An 18,504-nucleotide genomic window follows, 5' to 3' on the forward strand; every position below is an offset into this window, starting at 1 on the left:
TGGCCCTTATAGTTGTTTATGTCAATTGTCACTGTTCACACATAGTAAGTCACTTCAAAAAGGAACTCTCTATTCAATATTAAGACATTGATAATAATTACTGCCTTTTCAAAAACCAATGGGTCTCATCAATACACACCAATCATTATTCTCAAGTCTTTATTTTACCTTTACACAAATCATATACTTACCTTGATCTGAAAAATGAACGCTCAATAATAAAGTATCTCACCTCCAATATTCAATTGTTATATGTCCATCAGTTTGAAAGTATAGGTTATGTTTTCTAAATATTTTATCAAAAGAATATTTAAAAGACATTAACAGAACTTTTTACCTCCTTCCCAACATCAGACAGGAAGTTACAGGTACATTCGATTGAATAAACAGCCTCCGCAGTTCGTTTATAAATACTGTAGTTTTCAGAATTCAGCTGTTCCAAATATGCCACAACAGCTTCGTGAATATTTGGATATTCCAAAGAAATAGGCATGTCCAAAGAAACTAAAAATAATGCTGCTGACAAAGGCTCTGGTAAAAAGTGGCTTGCCTTAACGAATAAAAAAAAAAAAGTTAAAAATTGTTTTAGAAAAATATGGTAGACTATGATTTTAATATAGCTAGCTCAACTTTTTATTTATATCATTGTCTATCACAAAGTCTATGCTTCTCCGAAGAAAATTCTATTCCTTAACACACCATTCACTTCTATGTCTCGTTCAATGTAATTTTTCTCTGCTCAAAACAACTCAAGTCCAAATTTCAACTCTTTCCAAAAGCCTGGCACACAGGATAGTTCCTTCTTCCCCAAACCAACAACCAGAGTCACTCTCCCCACCCCCCAGGCCGTGAACCTTGTTTATATCTCTGCTACTAAACTGAAGGCAGGAGGCTTTCTGATCTAAGTATTTCATGCTGTGCACATAAATCTGCAGAATAATGCAATAAAGTCCTGAAAACAAGAGCACTTTTCCACTGAAGCTGAACACATAACCCAGGGCTTATTAACTACATATTGAATTGAGTAACACTAAATCAAACACAACTATAGATTGATTTGAACAGAAAGTGATTTTTTGTTTAGTTCATATTTCAGAGGAGAAATTCAACAATAATTACATAGTTCTAAAACACTCAGAGAGGAGTGACCCTTAATTAGTATAAAATTAACATGCCCAAATGAAATATTATACATTTCGTAACCTTAAAACAATTGATTTAAAATTGAAAGAACTGTTTCTTTGGGTTCTGTTTTTTAATGATTCTAGTTTGGTGATAGGATTCTATGAATGAAGGAAACAAAAAGGATTCAAAATTCAATGTTTGGAGAAAATCTTTTGGCATAGCCTATTACTTTGGCTGAAATGCTGTCTTTATTAAAGGGCAGGCTTGGTCACCATTTATTTCATGCATATCCTATTTTAAGAATAATTATTAACTGCCTGAAAATCTAACATTAAGGGCTAAATCAGCTAAATGATGCTTCTAAAATCAAATAAAGTTGCCAAATAAATATCAGAAACTATAGGAATCAAATTTTTAGTTCTATGTAATCATGAAATAAAGCCCTAACTATTAAGACAGCAGCTACTAGAAAATCAAGAGAAATTTCATGATTCTGTGAAGAACTCTCTTAGGGGGGAAAAAGAGAGGCAAACTAGATTATCTGCTCACCTATGGTTTGCTCACTCAGCAAATACTTGCTGGGCCCCTACTATGTTCCCCTACAGTATGCCAGGAGTCATTCCAGACCCTGGAGGCACAGCAGGAAACAAACAGAACCTCCACCCTCAGGAAGGGAACATTCCAGTGGAGAAGGCAGAGTAAATCGATACATTTCATAAGATAGCAGGTGTGGCCAGCAAGTGCTAAGGCAAAAAACAACAACAACAAGAGATGGGAAAGATGGAGAGGAACAGCAACCTGGGGGGCAAGTGCTACACTCTAGAGCAGCAGGGAAGGCCTCTCTGATAGGGTGGCATTTGAATCTCTGGCAGAAAAGCACCCATAGAAGAGTGAACTCCAAGTACAAAGGCCCAGAGACAAGGAGGCCAGTGCAGTTACCACTGAGGGATGGGGTTGAGGGCACTGGTGAACACATCAGGCAGGGCTCTGGGTCATCTTAAGACTTGCCCCTGGGGAAGCACTGGGGAATTTCAAGCAAGTATCGAGAGCAGCCTACAGGAACAGACGGAAAAGGGCAAGGGTGGAAGTGAGAGACAGATGAGCAAGCTGCTGCAACAACCTAGGCAAGAAAGGTGCCTCGAACTCAGGTAACAACGGTGCGAACAGCAAGAAGGGTTCAGACTCCAGACAGATGTCAAGGAAGAAATGAGAAATTTTGTGGAGGGACTGGATCCAGGTGTACGTGAAAGACAGGAATCAAGGATGACTCTTAAGTGTTCTGCCTGATCAACGATCAACCAGAAGAACGAAGGTGCTATCCACCCAGAGAGGCAAGGCCGTAGAAAGACCAGAGAAGTGAGGAATTAGGGTTGAGACACGTGATGTTGGAAACATCGATCATCACCCAAGTGAAGACGTCAAAAAGGATGCTGAATCTACGAGTTTGCGCTTCAGGTGACACATGTGGTCTGGAACTATGAGTCGAGGAGGTGTCGGCAAACAGATGCTGTTTAAAGACCACAAATGGGTCAGTCCTGGGTTTCTATTCCTTTCAAAGGTTAGAGAGAAAGAAGAATTAGCAAAGGAGACTGGGAGTTGGGCACTGCACTAAGATATTAAAGCCTCACGGATCTAACTCCAAAGGTGCTGTGTTCTAGTTTAAAAAGAGCTTTCTCTGACTCTAGTCAGAAAAGTAAGAACAGCTGATGTGAGAATTCAGCACCAAGCAGATGTTTAGCAGATCTCACTCATGTAATCAATACTAATTTCCTTTCTTTCTTTTCACCCCATCACTAAGAAATTCTGACATCTTCACTCTCCATACCTACACATGAAACTTCATCTCAGCAACTCAAAGCACCATGCTCCAATCTCAGGTTGAATCCTGGCATAGTCCAGCGGACTGATCACAGTCAACAGACTGAAGACCGCCATCCTACATTTACCAGCATTATTCACCTGGCAGTCAGAACTAAAAGTGAAGCCACTTCAGGGCAAATCCATCACCACTATTAGATAAAAAGAATCAACAATACTATCTCGAAGGCTGGAGTCGGGTGGGGTGGGGGGATAGGAGGGATATAACATTGCTTTCTCTGAACCTTCCCACTCAGAGCAGGCACAGCCTCATCCAAGGGCTTGTGAGAACTGCAGAACTAATGGATCAGAATATGCAAGATGTCATTAACGAGATCTCTAGGTGATCTGTTTGCACATTACACTTTAAGAAGTGCTGCTCTGAATCTATGAGCTTTAGCAAATTATTAGGGATATATATATCTCAGTGAGAAAATCAAAGGCTTATGGTATAAATTCTTCTGCATCCCCAGGCTGCTGGCTTAGAAAGAGCCAGAGTTTCCTACGATGCTCTGGATGCTGCTTCGAGCACAGGGCCAGTATTTTTAGCTCTTAATTTTTACCAAATCGATTTATCCAACCAGATCATTTTTCGTAAGATTACCAATTCATCGTTTTAACCTGTTGATAGGTATTTTTCAAAATCTTTTCAAACCAATTATTATCCATTTCAAAAAGGCCTTCAAGGTCATCTTGTCCAAATTTCAAATCCAAGAAATCTCTACAAAGATTCACATTATCATTTTCCAACTTCCAATTTACATATTTGGCAGGTGGTAACTCAAATATTTAAAAACCACTTTCCAGGTTGAAAGTTTCAGAATCCAACCTCCATTTCAATTATTGGTGAGCCAGCAATAGGCAGAGGGCAGCATAATCATGAACCGAAAGGAATTTAACAGCAATGGAATAGGATTTTTGTCTGCATCTCATTTTAAAGTTCTTATTTTATTAATGAAAGCAATTATAACCATCTATAAACGAATACCTTAATCACAGTCTCCTCCATGGCCTGATTTACTATTCTAATGAAATGCCAATTTATGTATTTAAGAAAGGTACCAAATTGACAGATAGTGACTTGCCTTCAAAAACAAAAACTAATAAATAAAAAAAGAACTAACTTCAAAAACTAACACACACACAGAGGCTTTATATTATTCTAAAACTGAAGTAACTCAAAATAAAACATTTTTGATTTCTACTTTAATTGATTCCTATCCAAATAAGTACAGAGATGAAAAAAAATCTATAGTCAAAAAGCAATAAATAAAATTATATGGTATAATTGATGTTTTACATCAATACTATAGATAAATTGATCATTTGTAATACTTAGTAACAAGTTAATGTAGCACTACTAACTTTTCAGCTATATATTATTACATAAAGTGAGACATCCATATGTTAAATGCAATTATAGTCTTATATGACTGGAATTCTTCAATTCATAATGCTTAGACATTGGCAAATTTCTTCAAAACAGAAAATTTCTTTAGAAACATAATGACTAATGAATAAAAGGTAAAAATTAAAATTAATAGAGTGATGCTCTTTTTCCTAAAGCAAAATACTAAATTTAAAATTTAATGTTTTGTTCTTATTTTTCCAGATGACTTGGTAATATATTGCATATGTAAGTATTATGAAAAATATGGGAGTTTATATACTATGCAGAATTCTAGAAAACAAAAGGGCAAATGTCTATAACAAAGGACATCAAAAGGCACAGGAAACAGTTCTTTAGTTGCAGTAATTTCTCCTATACCTTCACTAAAACATGCCACACCTTTCTTTTTGCAGTAAGTACACTATAAAATATGTGTGCATGAATATTTTGAGATGTTTTACAACTAACATTCAAATTCAGAGATATAACCTCTATTTAAAAATACAGTCATGGGGCGCCTGGGTGGCTCAGTTGGTTAAGCGTCTGACTTTGGCTCAGGTTATGATCTAAGGGTTTGTGAGTTTGAGCCCGGCATTGGGTTCTGTGCTGACAGCTCAGAGCCTGGAACCTGCTTCAGATTCTTTGTCTCCCTCTCTCTCTGCCCCTCCCCTACTCTCTTTCTCTCTCTCTCAAAACAAATAAACTTTAAAAAACCGGTCATGAAATGATTTAAAAGAAATATGTACACCTACTAAAATCATCTTTAACATACAGTTATATAACAAACAACTGCTACAAGCAACAAAAGTGATGAATCTCAAAAAAAAAAGTCTTGAGCGAGTACATACCTTATAATTCCATTCACGTAATGTTGAAAAACAGACAAACTGATTGATAGTGACAAAAGTCAGAAAGAAAGTTCCGCTTGGAGAAAGGAATGAGAGGTAACTGATGGGAAGGGACTTCTGAAATGCTGGTAACATTGTATTTCATGTTCTGGGGTGGTGGTCACTTTTTAAACACTTTAATACAGGGCATTGTAAAAATGCACTGAACGGCGTACTTTTCTAAACATGTTACACCACAATTTTAAGAAGTTACCTAAAAAGGAATTTTTTTTTAGAAGTAATTTTTTTTCTATCAAGTGACTTGTCAAAACTGTTCAAACATGTTGGTCTTTCTCAATTACTACCTTTCTAATATCATTAGAAATCATGAAATGAGCACAGGAAATTTACGACTGAACACTTCCTTGTAACATTCCATAAACCACAAGGAACAAACACTGCCACCCTCACCTTTTCAACAGGGAGAAGCGCCTGCAGGACTCGGACCGCGAACAGAGAGGTGCTCACAAAGGCCATCCGGTGATGCACCAGCACTGCCTCCGGCTGGTCTGAACTGGCACCACTTTTATGGTAGCACATGGCATCTCCCAGGGACGCCAGCACCATGAGCAGCTTCTCTTTCTGCAGACATTTAAACACGAGATGGGAGAACAACCAATTTCAGGAGCCAGTATGGAAAATTTCATGGAGAATAATTTACAATAGTATGACAAATAACAAAACAAACCCAAACAAAAACTTCTTCCTCCCTATAAGAATAATCAATACCTGCTGAAATAATTTAAAATACTACCAGTGCATAATAGGCACACCTAAACTTTTCTAAACTAACAATATTTACATATTTAATATGAATTGTAATAATGAATAAAAATAAATAAAAAAGTTTAATGAAGCATAAATTCCTCCTAGTTTCTAATACTTAATTGTTACAAGTTCAAAATCAGCATGTAAATCTCTCACAAAGTATTTATTAGGCCTACTGTACACTTAACACAGTGGCAGGTATAGTGGGGGGGAAATGCATGACTACAAGAGACATCCCTGCCCTCAAACTGATCCTAAAATTACTAAAGAAATGTGACAGGGAAAGTCATATAATTACAAAACAATTAAACAGCAAATCCTATGAGTTCTCTCTTCACGTAAAAAAGGCTGTTTCAAGGCAAATGTTCTGCCATCAGAAACTTCTAGGTAAGTTACTACTTAACTAGAAGTTATATCCTTTAAATTGAAAGACATACATAAACTACAAAGAGAAAGCTAACTTGCAAATCAATAATGATAGAGACCAAAATACATCTTCTATGTGCTGACATTCCCCCATAAACTAGCTGGTAAAAGGACAGCATCACTAAGACAGAACAAAAGAGCACTGGAGACCTCACTCTCACCTTTCCACTGAGGATATATGAAAACAAAAACAGGAAATACTCTGTAAACTAAGGATAAAAATGGATGCCAGAAATTTTTTCATTCAAGGATGAATATACTGGAAGCAAACTAAAAGGTATGAGGCCTAAAAAAATTATATAAAAGATCAAAGCTACAGTGAGATCCTGCTTCACCCCCATTAGGATGGCTATTAACATGAGTGGAGCTGGAGTGTGTTACGCAAAGGTAAGTAAGTCAGCCAGAGAAAAGCAAACACCATGTGATTTCACTCACATGTGGAATTTAAGAAACAAAACAAATGAACACAGGGGAAGGAAAAAAAAAGAGAGAGAGAGAGGGAGGCAAACCATAAGAGACTTTTCACAATAGAGAACAAACTGAGGGTTGCTGAAGGGGGGGATGGGTTAAATGGGAAGGCACTTGTTGGGTGAGGACTGGGTGTTACATGTAAGTGATGAATCATTAAATTCTACTCCTGAAACCAGTATTACACTATATGTTAACTATCTAAAATTTAAATAAAAACTTGAAACAAAACAAAACAAAAAGACAAATATTAAGTGTTGGTGATGCAGAGAAACTGGAACCTCTGTGACTTGCTGGAAAGGAGGTAAAATGGCGCCATTACTATGGAAACAATATGGCAGTTCCTCAAAAATTAAACACAGAATCACTATATGATCTTGCAGTTTCATTTCTGGGTAACAGACCTACAAGAATCGAAAGCAGGGACTCAAACACATACTTATACATTAATGTTCACAGAAACATTGTTCACAACAGCCAAAAGTTGGAAAAGTGTCAATCAACATACGAACAGATAAAATGTGGTATGCTGTCTGCATGTACAGTGAAATGTCATTCAGCCTTAAAAAGGAATGAAATTCTGGCACATGACACATGAATGAGCCTTGAAAAACATCATGCTAAGTAAAATAAGCCAGATACAGAAAGACTAATATTGAATGATTCATTACACTTATGCGAGGTGTCTACAACAGTCAAATTCATAAAGAAAAACGCAGGATAGAAGTTACCAGGGGCCCGGGGAAAGGGGGAAAAGGAGTTATTGTTTAGTGGGAACAGAGTTTCCGTTTGAGATAACAGAAAACTTTTGGCGATAGAAAATGGTAATGATTGTACAACAATGTAAATGTATGTAATGCCACTGAATTATACACTCAAAAAGGATTAAAATGGGGGCGCCTGGGTGGCTCAGTCAGGTAAGGGTCCAGTTCTTGATTTCAGCTCAGGTCGTGATCCCAGGGTAGTAGGATCAAACCTTGTGTCAGGCTCCACAACGAGCATGGAGCCTGCTTAACATTCTTTCTCTCCCCTTCTCTCCCTCCTCTGCTCATCCTGTCTCTGTCTCTGTCTCTGTCTGTCTGTCTCTCTCTCTCTCTCTCTCTGTCACTCACTCAAAAAAAGTGTTTAAATTTTCCTATAAATCAAATAAGATTTCATGTTGAAGGAAAAAAACAAAATTAATAATTGACACATATTTAAAAAAAGACATCTTAAAAAAATTTTTTAAATAAAAAATAAAAATAAAAGGACATCTTTATCTTTGCACATAAAAGGTTAAAAATTAAATGTGTAGTAAAATATGAGCAAAATCTATGAAGTATGAATAATGAATAATTAGGGGCAAAAAAAATTGGATAAAGGGGGTTATTTTCTCTTGATGAAATGAATAATTAAGAGTAAAGACCCAATATGAATTGAGTCTTTGTGGTCTGAAAAACAAACAATATCAAGCAAAATCTGTTACTGAAACAAAGATGGTTTAACAGGTTTTAGCCCAGTCACTTTTAACTTAATTTATAAATAAGTAGATATAAACTTTGATCATTTCAAAGACTACAACTCCTCACGTTTCCAAGAAACACTGGCAAAAACTATTTATTCTCCCACAATGAAAAATTCAGTATATATTTAAGGCTATCTTCTCTAATCCCAAGAAAATAAAAAACTAAAAATCAATAAAATTTAAACCAGAGGCCATTATAGTAATAACTACCAGCCCAAAGAAAACAAACTAGAAACACAGTAACAGTATTAATGTTGACAGACAATTCTCCCACCTAGCACTTCTCCATTAAAATACTGCTTTTATATACCTACAAACAATATATGTTATTCAACATTAACTTGGACAATTTGTAATTTAAATTCATGAACATTAATTGAAGATCTCAGTATTATAGAGCTTTTTCTAAAAAGTCTATGTTCTTGTGAAACTGTTTCAAATAACCTTAATAAGTCCAAAGATGAATTGAGTGCTTCTCAAAATAGTATAAAAAGAAAGTACTACAATAATCAGGCTTGTGCAATCCCTATCAAAATAACACCAGCATTCTTCACAGAGCTAGAACAAACAACTCTAAAATTTGTATGGAACCAGAAAAGACCCCGAATAGCCAAAGCAATCCTGAAAAAGAAAACTAAAGCTGCAGCCATCACAATTCCAGACTTCATGCTATATTACAAAGCTATAATCATCAAGACAGTATGGTACTGGCACCAAAACAGACCCACAGATCAATGAAACAGAACAGAGAACCCAGAAATGGACCCACAAATGTATGGCCAACTGATCTTTGACAAAGCATGAAAGAATATCCAATGGAAAAAAAGATGGTATCTTCAGCAAATGATGCTAGGAAAACTGGACAGCAACATGCAGAAGTATGAACCTGGACACTTCCTTACACCATACACAAAAATAAACTCAAAATGGATGAAAGACCTAAACGTAAGACAGGAAGCCATCAAAATCCTCGAGGAGAAATCAGGCAACAACCTCTTTGACCTCTGCCACAGCAACTTCTTACTTGACATGTCTCCAGAGGCAACGGAAATAAAAGCAAAAATGAAATATTGGGATCTCATCAAAATTAAAAGCTTCTGCACAGCAAAGGAGATAATCAGCAAAACTGAAAGGCAACCGACAGAATGGGAGAAGATATTTGCAAATGACATATCGGATAAAGGATTAGTATCCAAATCTATAAAGAACTTACCAAACTCAACATCCAAAAAACAAATAATCCAGTGAAGAAATGGGCAAAAGGCATGAATAGACACTTCTCCAAAGAAGACATCCAGATGAGTAACAGACACATAAAAAGATGCCCAACATCACTCATCATCAGGGAAATACAAATCAAAACCACCATGAGATACCACCTCACACCTGTCAGAATGGCTAAAATTAACAATTCAGGCAACAACAGATGTTAGCGAGGATGCAAAGAGGAACCATTGTGCTCTGTTGGTGGGAATGCAAACTGATGCAGCCACTCTGGAAAACAGTATGGAGATTCCTCAAAAAAATTAAAAATAGAACTACCCTACAACCCAGCAACTGTACTACTAGGCATTTATCCAAAGGACACAGGAATGCTTATTCGAAGGGGCACATGCACCCCAATGTTTATAGCAGCACTATCAACAATAGCCAAAGTATGGAAAGAGTCCAAATGCCTATAGACTGATGAATGGATAAAGAAAGTGTGGTGTATGTGTGTGTATATATATATATATATACATATATATATATATATGTATATATATATATATACATACATACATACAATGGAATAATACTTGGTGATCAAAAAGAATGAAATCTTGGGGCACCTGGGAGGCTCAGTCAATTAAGCATCCAACTTGGGCTCAGGTATTATCTCACAGTTTGTGGTTTAGAGCCTCACGTCAGGCTCTGTGCTGTCAGGTCAGAGCCTAGAGCCTGCTTTGGATTCTGCGTCTCCCTCTCTCTGTGCCCCTCCCCGACTCATGCTCCGTCTCTATCTCTCAAAAATAAATAAACGTTAAAAAAAAATTTAATACAACAACAAAAGAATAAAACCTTGCCATTTGCAACAAAGTGGATGCCATTTGCATAAAGTGTTTATGCTAAACGCAATAAGTCAGTCAGAGAAAGACAAATATTATATGATCTCACTCACATGTGGAATTTAAGAAACAAAACAAATGGGGGTGCCTGGGTGGCTCAGTGGGTTAAGTCCAACTTAGGCTCAGGTCATGATCTTGAAGTTCATGAGTTCAAGCCCCACGTTGGAGCATGAAGACTTTCGGATTCCGTGTTGCCCTCTCTCTCTGTCCCTCCCCTGCTCATACTTTGTCTGTCTCTCTCGCTCTCAGAAATAAACATTTAAAAAAAAAAAAAAAAAGGAAGAAACAAAACAGATGAACATAAAGGAAGAAAGGCAAAGATATGATTAAAATCAGAGAGGGAGACAAACCATAAAAGATTCTTAAATACAGAGAAAAAAACTGAAGAGTTGATGGAGGGAGGTGGGTGGGGGGATGGGCTAAATGGGTGATGGGCATCAAGGAGGACACTTGTTGGGATGAGCACTGGGTGTCATATGTAGTGATGAATCACTAAATTCTATTCCTGAAATCATTATTACACTATATGTTAACTAACTTGGATTTAAATTTAAAAAGGAAAAAAGAAAAAAAAAAGAATCAGGCTTGCAATTTTCACTATTCCCAGCATTTCTTCTAAGCAAAATAAAAGGCAGGGTGGTAACGTTTTAAGAAAAGAAAGGATTAAAAAACAACAGAAACTAGTCCACAGTTTTAATTTGTTGGGCTAAAAATGTTCAAAAGGCTATGAAGTAGTTGATGGAGGGGAAGGGAGGCCAGTTTTCAGAGGATATTCATTGTTATTACGAAAAGAAGGTACAGAATTAAATCAGATTAGCAAAATATTCCAAATAGTCTCCGTAAGACAGAATTTATATTGTAAACACAATTTCTGCACTGGGTATCCACACACTGTAAAATAAGTGGTAGATACTGTGAAGCATCTGAAGCGAGCACCCGGGTGGGGCTGTCCCCCACAATGCTTCCGGCCTCTTCCTCCACACTTGCCTTCCACGGCGGCCCACCACGCGCCCACCACCGCACCCGTCACCACAGCCCACCACAGGCCCCACCACCTCGCCCACCCACCGTGGCACGCGCGAACCTCAGCAAGCATTCTCCCGCAGAAGAGCAAGCTCATCCTGCCTTCGGAAGGGAGGCCAAAACACTCAGCATCAAGTAGAAAGCCCTCTAAGAGCAGACTCTGTAGCCGACCAGCGTCTCTCCCGTATCTTCCACCTTGAGTTTTATGCTGTCTTGCTTGCTTGCCCTCACCAGTCCTCCCCCTCACCACCAGTGAGCACTATGCCTTCCTCCCTCTCATTCCCCTCCTCTCTGCCAGATAAAAGCCCTACCTTTATTTGCTGACCCAAATCTTACAATTTCAGACTCAGTTCAGTCATGATCTACAAAAAGGCTCTCCCTGAGATTCTAAGTTGGGACTGGTGTCGTGGTATCCTTGGCAATAAAACATGATGGAAAACACAGAATCCTAAAGTGACCTTGAAAAAGAATCAGCTTCCATTTTCTCATCTATAACATGTATTATCCACCTTAGAGGGTCCTGAAGATTAAGTGGCTTCATAAACACAGAGTGCTTAAACAATGACCACGACGGAGTAAGCGCTATCCTTAAACTATCTTTGTAGGACTATTATCCCTCTAGGCTTACCTCTGTTTTACGAGTGTCACAACAGAAGTATCTATCTCCCATAAGAGTGAAAAGAACAGCCTCTTATTCATCTTCCACCCCCAGTGCCTAGCATCTAATAGGCAATCAAGAAATGTCTGGTGAACTAAAATCACGGTCTCTGGACTGGTGGCAGCAGCAGGAAGGCATATGCTACTTAGAGATTCCACTCACCCAATTATAAATTCACAGTCTGGTTCACTCACCCTTAGTGAGCCCTTACTGGGCACAAAGCCCTTCTCTCTAGCTGTGTTCACGATGCTTTCGGCCCCACTTAAACTCCAACCAGCAAGTCTTCAACAAGCCTGAACAACTGTTACCAGCAGGTCAGATGACAATGTGGACGCAATGAGTCATAAATAAGGAGAAAAGACTGTTTTTCATGACATTGCAATGACAGGAGCCACAGAGAGGAGAAAGGCAAAACATGAACAGAAGACAGCCCCAGGAGTCTGGGGTTATATGGCATGAGGTAAAGATTCTCACTCCTTGAATGGAATTTACCATGTGAATGAAGATAAAACAGACTTGCATTCAAAGGGAAGCAAAGAAGGAATCACATTCTTTAGGTCAACCTAACCTTTATAAGTACTTAACAATAAATTTTTTAGGTGGGCTTGGGTAACTTAGTCGGTTATGCATCTGACTTTGGCTCACATCATGAACTCACCGCCTGTGAGTTTAGGCCCCACCTTGGGCTCAATGCTGACAGCTCAGAGCTCAGAGCCTGGGGCCTGCTTCGGATTCTGTGACTCCCTCTCTCTCTACCCCTCCCCTGCTCATGCTCTCTCTCTCTCTCTCTCTCAAAAATAAACATAAAAAAAAAGCATTTTTTATCTTAACAAAATATAACAAGTTCAGTAAAAATATGTTTGTCTTTTATTTACTTCAAGGGAAATAAGAGCATTCAATGCGGGGGGTGGGCAGGTTCCTTTGACTATGCCCACAGTTGTGCCTACATAACTGAGGTATGGAGTACCAGACTGCTATCAGCACTGTTTGGAGAGGTCTAAAGATTTGGTTAGATATCCTCGGATATTTACTTTCTGAATTGGTAGCAACACATATATTATCTCGTTCCTTTAATGACTCAACAAAAATACTGTTCCTACCTTCCATTTTAAACTTGGTAAAAGTAGGGACATTACGAAATTCTATTGTCTGCTTCTATTAACATATACCCAAAGGAATAAGATTCTTTTCCTAGGAGGCATTTATTCTCTTAAACCAGTAAAGTAAATTAGATATAAGTTTAAGCAGTACTGTTTTATTTAACATTTCTATCATACCAATTGGCACTTCTACAACAGATTTAACCTTTAAAGTAAAAATAATTCATTGAATCATAAAACATCAGCAGCCAAAAGTTAAAAGTGAATGACTAACTTTTACAGATAAATGCTCTGGCCAAGAAACTTTAAGTTAATTTAAGAAGCAACTGATAAAACATTCTTCACACTTCAAAGAAAAAAAAAATCACTTGTTGAAAACCTTCAATATGTGAAAATCTTCTAAAAGTACTACCAAATAGTATGATAACCCTAAGAACTAAAGAAAAATTAAGAACTATCATCCCTATTTTATGGGTAAATTGAAGTGCCTGAAACAATGTTATTAAACCTTTGTAAAATATGTGTTTTTCTTTTCAAGAGATGTGTGTGTATTATGTGTGTGTGTGTGCTTCAAGGTCTAAGATTTACACACATGGGTATTGGTATTAAGTAAAAACAGTATTTTGTTTGTTTTTTATGTTCTAATCCCGATTTACAAGGATCAGGTAGCCTATAACAAAGTTTAATAAAACAAAGATCTTAGTCAAAATAACATAAAGAGAAAAAAATTGGCAACTATAGGAAACAATGTATATTTTTCTGATGAATAAATTTTGCTCTAATAGAAAAGATAGAATATCAGTCCTTCAAAGAAATCAGATGATAATTTTAAAACTGAATATATAAAATGAAAAATGACTTGTGATATACTGAAATGTACAAAAGGGTATGGTTTCCAATTACATGGAGATTTCTCTGGTAGTTTACAGATTTATGAAAATAATGCTGTAATATAACGGTTTTGAGGTTCCTGTACACATGTTGATCAGTCATGCCTAATCAAAACACTTCTTTCAGGGGCACCTGGGTGGCTCAATCAGTTAAGCATCCAACTTTGGCTCAGGTCATGATCTCACAGTTTGTGGGCTAAAGCCCCATGTCGGGCTCTGTGCTGACAGTTCAGAGCCTGGAGTCTGCTTCAGATTCTGTGTCTCCCTCTCTCTCTGCCCCTCCCCACTTGTGCTCTGTCTCCCTCTATCAAAGAGAAATAAACATTTAAAAAAATTTTTTTTAACTTTAAAAAACATGTGCAGTTTACTATATGTCAATTATACTTCAATAAAGATGTTAAACACCCATGTAAATATACATTCACACACATATATATGAATAAATACTAAGAAATGTGTAAAATCTATATGAGAAAAATACTTTTGAAAGACAAAAATGTGGACTTCAAGAAATAGATATAGCACATTTTCCCCAAGGTGTGGAGAAAATCTAACCATGATTCAAAATCCAGAACCAATTTTTCAAAAATAACCTGATAAAGACAGCTATATAAAAATAAACAAATGAGGGGTGCCTGGGTGGCTCAGCTGGTTGGGCATCTGACCTCAGCTCAAGTCATGATCCCGTGGTTCATGAGTTTGAGTCCTGCGTCAGGCTCTATGCTGACATCTCAGAGCCTGAAGCCTGCTTTGGATTCTGTCTCCCTCTCTCTCTGCCCCTCCCTTGCTCATGTTCTGTCTCTGTCTCAAAAATAAATAAAACACTAAAAACAAAATTTTTTAAATAAACAAATGAATAAAGCTTTTGCACCGTCAAAAGCATCATTTGCAAAGTCAAAAAAAAAAAAAAAAAACAGAAGGAAAAATATTGCAACCTGTCTTGGAAAGCCAATGTTCTTAATATATAAAGAGCTCATGGAAGTCAGTTAAAAGAACAAAAGACCAATGACCCGAGAGAAAAGTGGATAAATGCTAGGAATGTTCACAGAAAAAGAAATGAAAATGACCCTCAAAGTTACAAAAAGATGCTCCACTTTACTAGTAGAGAAGAACAAACTAATCCTACACTGACATTTCATGTATCAATTAGCAGAATGGCAAAAATCTGAGGTCTGACCATAAACCCTGTTGCTGAGTGTATAGGAGAAAACACTTTCTAATAAACTGCTGGAGAGTGAATGCAGTGGTATAGCTGAAGAGGAGAATGCAAAAATATCTACAATTTAAAATTCATTTACTTTTTTAATTGAAGTATAGTTGACATACAATGTTACATTTAGTTTTCAGGTGTACAATACAGTGACTCCCCAACTCTGTGCCTGATGCTATGCTCACAAGTGTAGCTACCATCCATCACCATACATGCTATTACAGGATCACTGATCGTATCCCCCGTGCTGTACCTTTCATCACCATGACTTAGATATTCCATAATTAGAAGCCTGTACCCACTTTGCCCGTCCCATATCCACTCTCTCCGACAACCTTTTTGATAGAGCGATCCTACTTAAAGAAATCTACCCTAGAAACACACTTGTACATGTATGAAATGACATATGCACATTATGCATATCGCATAATTTATATAAAATGACATATGCACATTATTCATATCACATAATTTATATTAGAAATTGTGTCCATCAATAGGAGACTGGGTGAATAAACACACACTGAAACACGTGCAGCCTATGAAAAAGAATGATGAATACCTCCACATGTGGACATGGAAAACTCTCCATACCTATGATTCTGTGCACACAGGATGTATTTTTAAGTTATAAAAATAAGGTGTAAAACCATATATGACACTGTATCATTTATGTAAGAAGTGGGAAGAGCAAACTTGCTTACATTTGTAAAAACTAAAATAAAAACAGAAACAATAAACCAGAAAACAAGATGGCAGGGAAACACCTGAGTTACGTGTTGGTGAGGAGAAAACAATTCCCAAAAGTAAAAACAAATGAAAACAAATCTAACTGTACAATAAATTGGAAACAGAAAATTCTTCGAAGTGACTTCAAGGCACAATTGTTTTTCTGTATATTCTTAATGAGATTTAGTCTAAGTCAAAAAGAACCGCAAAGAAATCTTGAACTTTATCAGTTACTGACCACAGTGATACTAACATTGCTATTCTGAAACTACTTGGTATATGCTGAAGGTTAAAGCTAACAAGCAGTTATGTTGCTATTGCTAAGAACTAAGACTTTCTATGAGCAACAATACAAGTATAAGCAAAGACATACAAGTTTAAAATCCGAGAAATAGCAATCTGAACTTATATTTTTTAAATACATATTCCTAGTTCAATTACTAAACAAAAAAATGATATCACAGTAGCTGTAAGTACCCCATTGGCCTGCTTTTGATCTTGATATACATTCCCCCATTACGAGTAACCGGAATCAAAAAACTAATTAATTTATGACAGTAATCAGATTTTCTAGAGAAATGGCCTACTGCAGAATGCACAAAATAAGCCTGAAACATACTGTATCTGAAAGCTCTCAAAGACTAATGAGAAAATAAAACCAGCTTAGAAAGACTAAAACAAAATAAGATACTATTTATCATATCCCAAAGAAAATACTGATTCTCACCATATCTATAGCAAAGAGGCTGCTGTCATCCCAGATATCTGCTGAAATTGCTTCACCAATAAGTATCACATCCTCTGCAAGCAATTCCAGAACTCTTATTATCATTTGTCTACTACCTAGGAATATAAATAGGAGAGAAGAAAAAAAGTTAACTTTCAAATGAACATCTAGATATCATACTGCTCAATCCTCTCGTTAGCCATGCCCCAAACTCGTTTAATTTTTTTGGTGACTTCAGAATCATTGAAGGACATGAATAGGAATGTCAGAATCTACAATCACCATTAACACTTCTGTTCCATTCACAATACTATTTAACCACAACACATCAAGTGCGCTCATAACTAAGAAAGATATTCCAAAAGAAAGTAGCAAATCCAACTAAAAATGCCCTTAGATTAAAATGTTTCTAATTCCAAGACCTTCCGTGTTACATGTAATAGGTGACAAAGCACCAGGTGAGGTTTAGAAAATGCATTCTGTTATTCTATTTAGCGCTAGAAGACTCCAGCCTTGTCAGAAGTATTACACCACACCTGAGTTGCCTGGGAAGCTGAGCTTGGACTGGACCAACTAAAGGAATAAATGTCCATGATGGTGTTTGTTGAAGAAACTTCAAAACATTCCACCTGAAATAGGTTCTCAAGCCTATACTGACTTAAAACTCTAAAAATATTCCAAAAGAAACTGTGCTGTCGCAATCTCTTTTCTCCACAGAGTATCATAGGAGTTGACTATTCAAAATCACAAGTGAGGTGAATATTCAATCAAGACTTTCCCGCCCCATATACCAGAGGTCAATTTCCAATGAAAGAAGTAAAACAAACTACCAGATCATAAGGGTCCAGATTAACTGTTTCTTTAGAACAGCTGCAGCAAGTTCTCTTGGAAATCTCTTATGATATTGAATAATTACAAATAACGCAATAATTTATCACAAAAGGGCAAGAGGACATTTAGAAAATTTTATGTACCAAGATATAGCTTTATAATTATCAATGTGACTTTTTACAGCAAATTAAGAAAAGGTTAAATGCAAAATCATTACATCTAAAACTACTCTTCTCAGTCTACCACGCAGACAAACGTGTACACTTTATGATGCCAAAGTTCCGCTCCTCCTTCATTTCACATTACGAGTACGTGAATTACTGTGTCCTTCTAACTCCTGGAAGCAGTTATTCAGTCTATGGTAAGTTAGGGTATATGGTTTTCCACAGGATAAAAAAATGTTTAATGCTTCCCAAATACAGCCCTACATCCTGCTTCCCTCACCACCACCTTCAAGCAGGCAAAAATAAGCCACAGAGCTTAAAGAACCATTCAAACGGGACAGATTTTTTATTGAGCCATTACAAAGCAAAAAAGGCAAATCTTGTTTATCTTGTATTCATATCTCAACAAGGTTATCAACTACAAAAAATGTATAGTTACAGAATAAAAAATCACTACTGCTCGCAATATGCTAAGGTCTTAAGAGCGTGGATGTTGGGTTCAAGCCTCTGTTTTAGCTGCTTGCCTTTGGATCGGCTTCGAAACCACTCTAAACCACAGGTTTCTCATTTGTAAAATAGAGACAAAGTAGTAACTAGCACTTATGGAAAGATAAAATGGCTGTGAGAGGAGCACGTGCG

The 18,504-nt window shown here is 37.0% G+C and overlaps 1 protein-coding gene across 3 annotated transcripts in view; it reads right to left on the reverse strand.

Moving 5' to 3' along the window:
* RTTN (rotatin) overlaps nucleotides 1-18,504 on the reverse strand; it is a 160,501-nt gene that overhangs the window by 127,019 nt on the left and 14,978 nt on the right. For all 3 annotated transcript variants that reach the window (XM_053206000.1, XM_027069160.2, XM_053206002.1), the window contains exons 10-12: nucleotides 16,871-16,986; nucleotides 5,671-5,841; nucleotides 338-550 (exon numbers count right to left, since the gene is read on the reverse strand). In XM_053206000.1, the coding sequence (XP_053061975.1) occupies nucleotides 338-550; nucleotides 5,671-5,841; nucleotides 16,871-16,986 (500 nt within the window). The remainder of the gene's footprint in view (nucleotides 1-337; nucleotides 551-5,670; nucleotides 5,842-16,870; nucleotides 16,987-18,504) is intronic.

The sequence above is a fragment of the Acinonyx jubatus genome, chromosome D3 (assembly GCF_027475565.1).
Source record: "Acinonyx jubatus isolate Ajub_Pintada_27869175 chromosome D3, VMU_Ajub_asm_v1.0, whole genome shotgun sequence".
In the NCBI taxonomy this organism is placed as follows: domain Eukaryota; kingdom Metazoa; phylum Chordata; class Mammalia; order Carnivora; family Felidae; genus Acinonyx; species Acinonyx jubatus.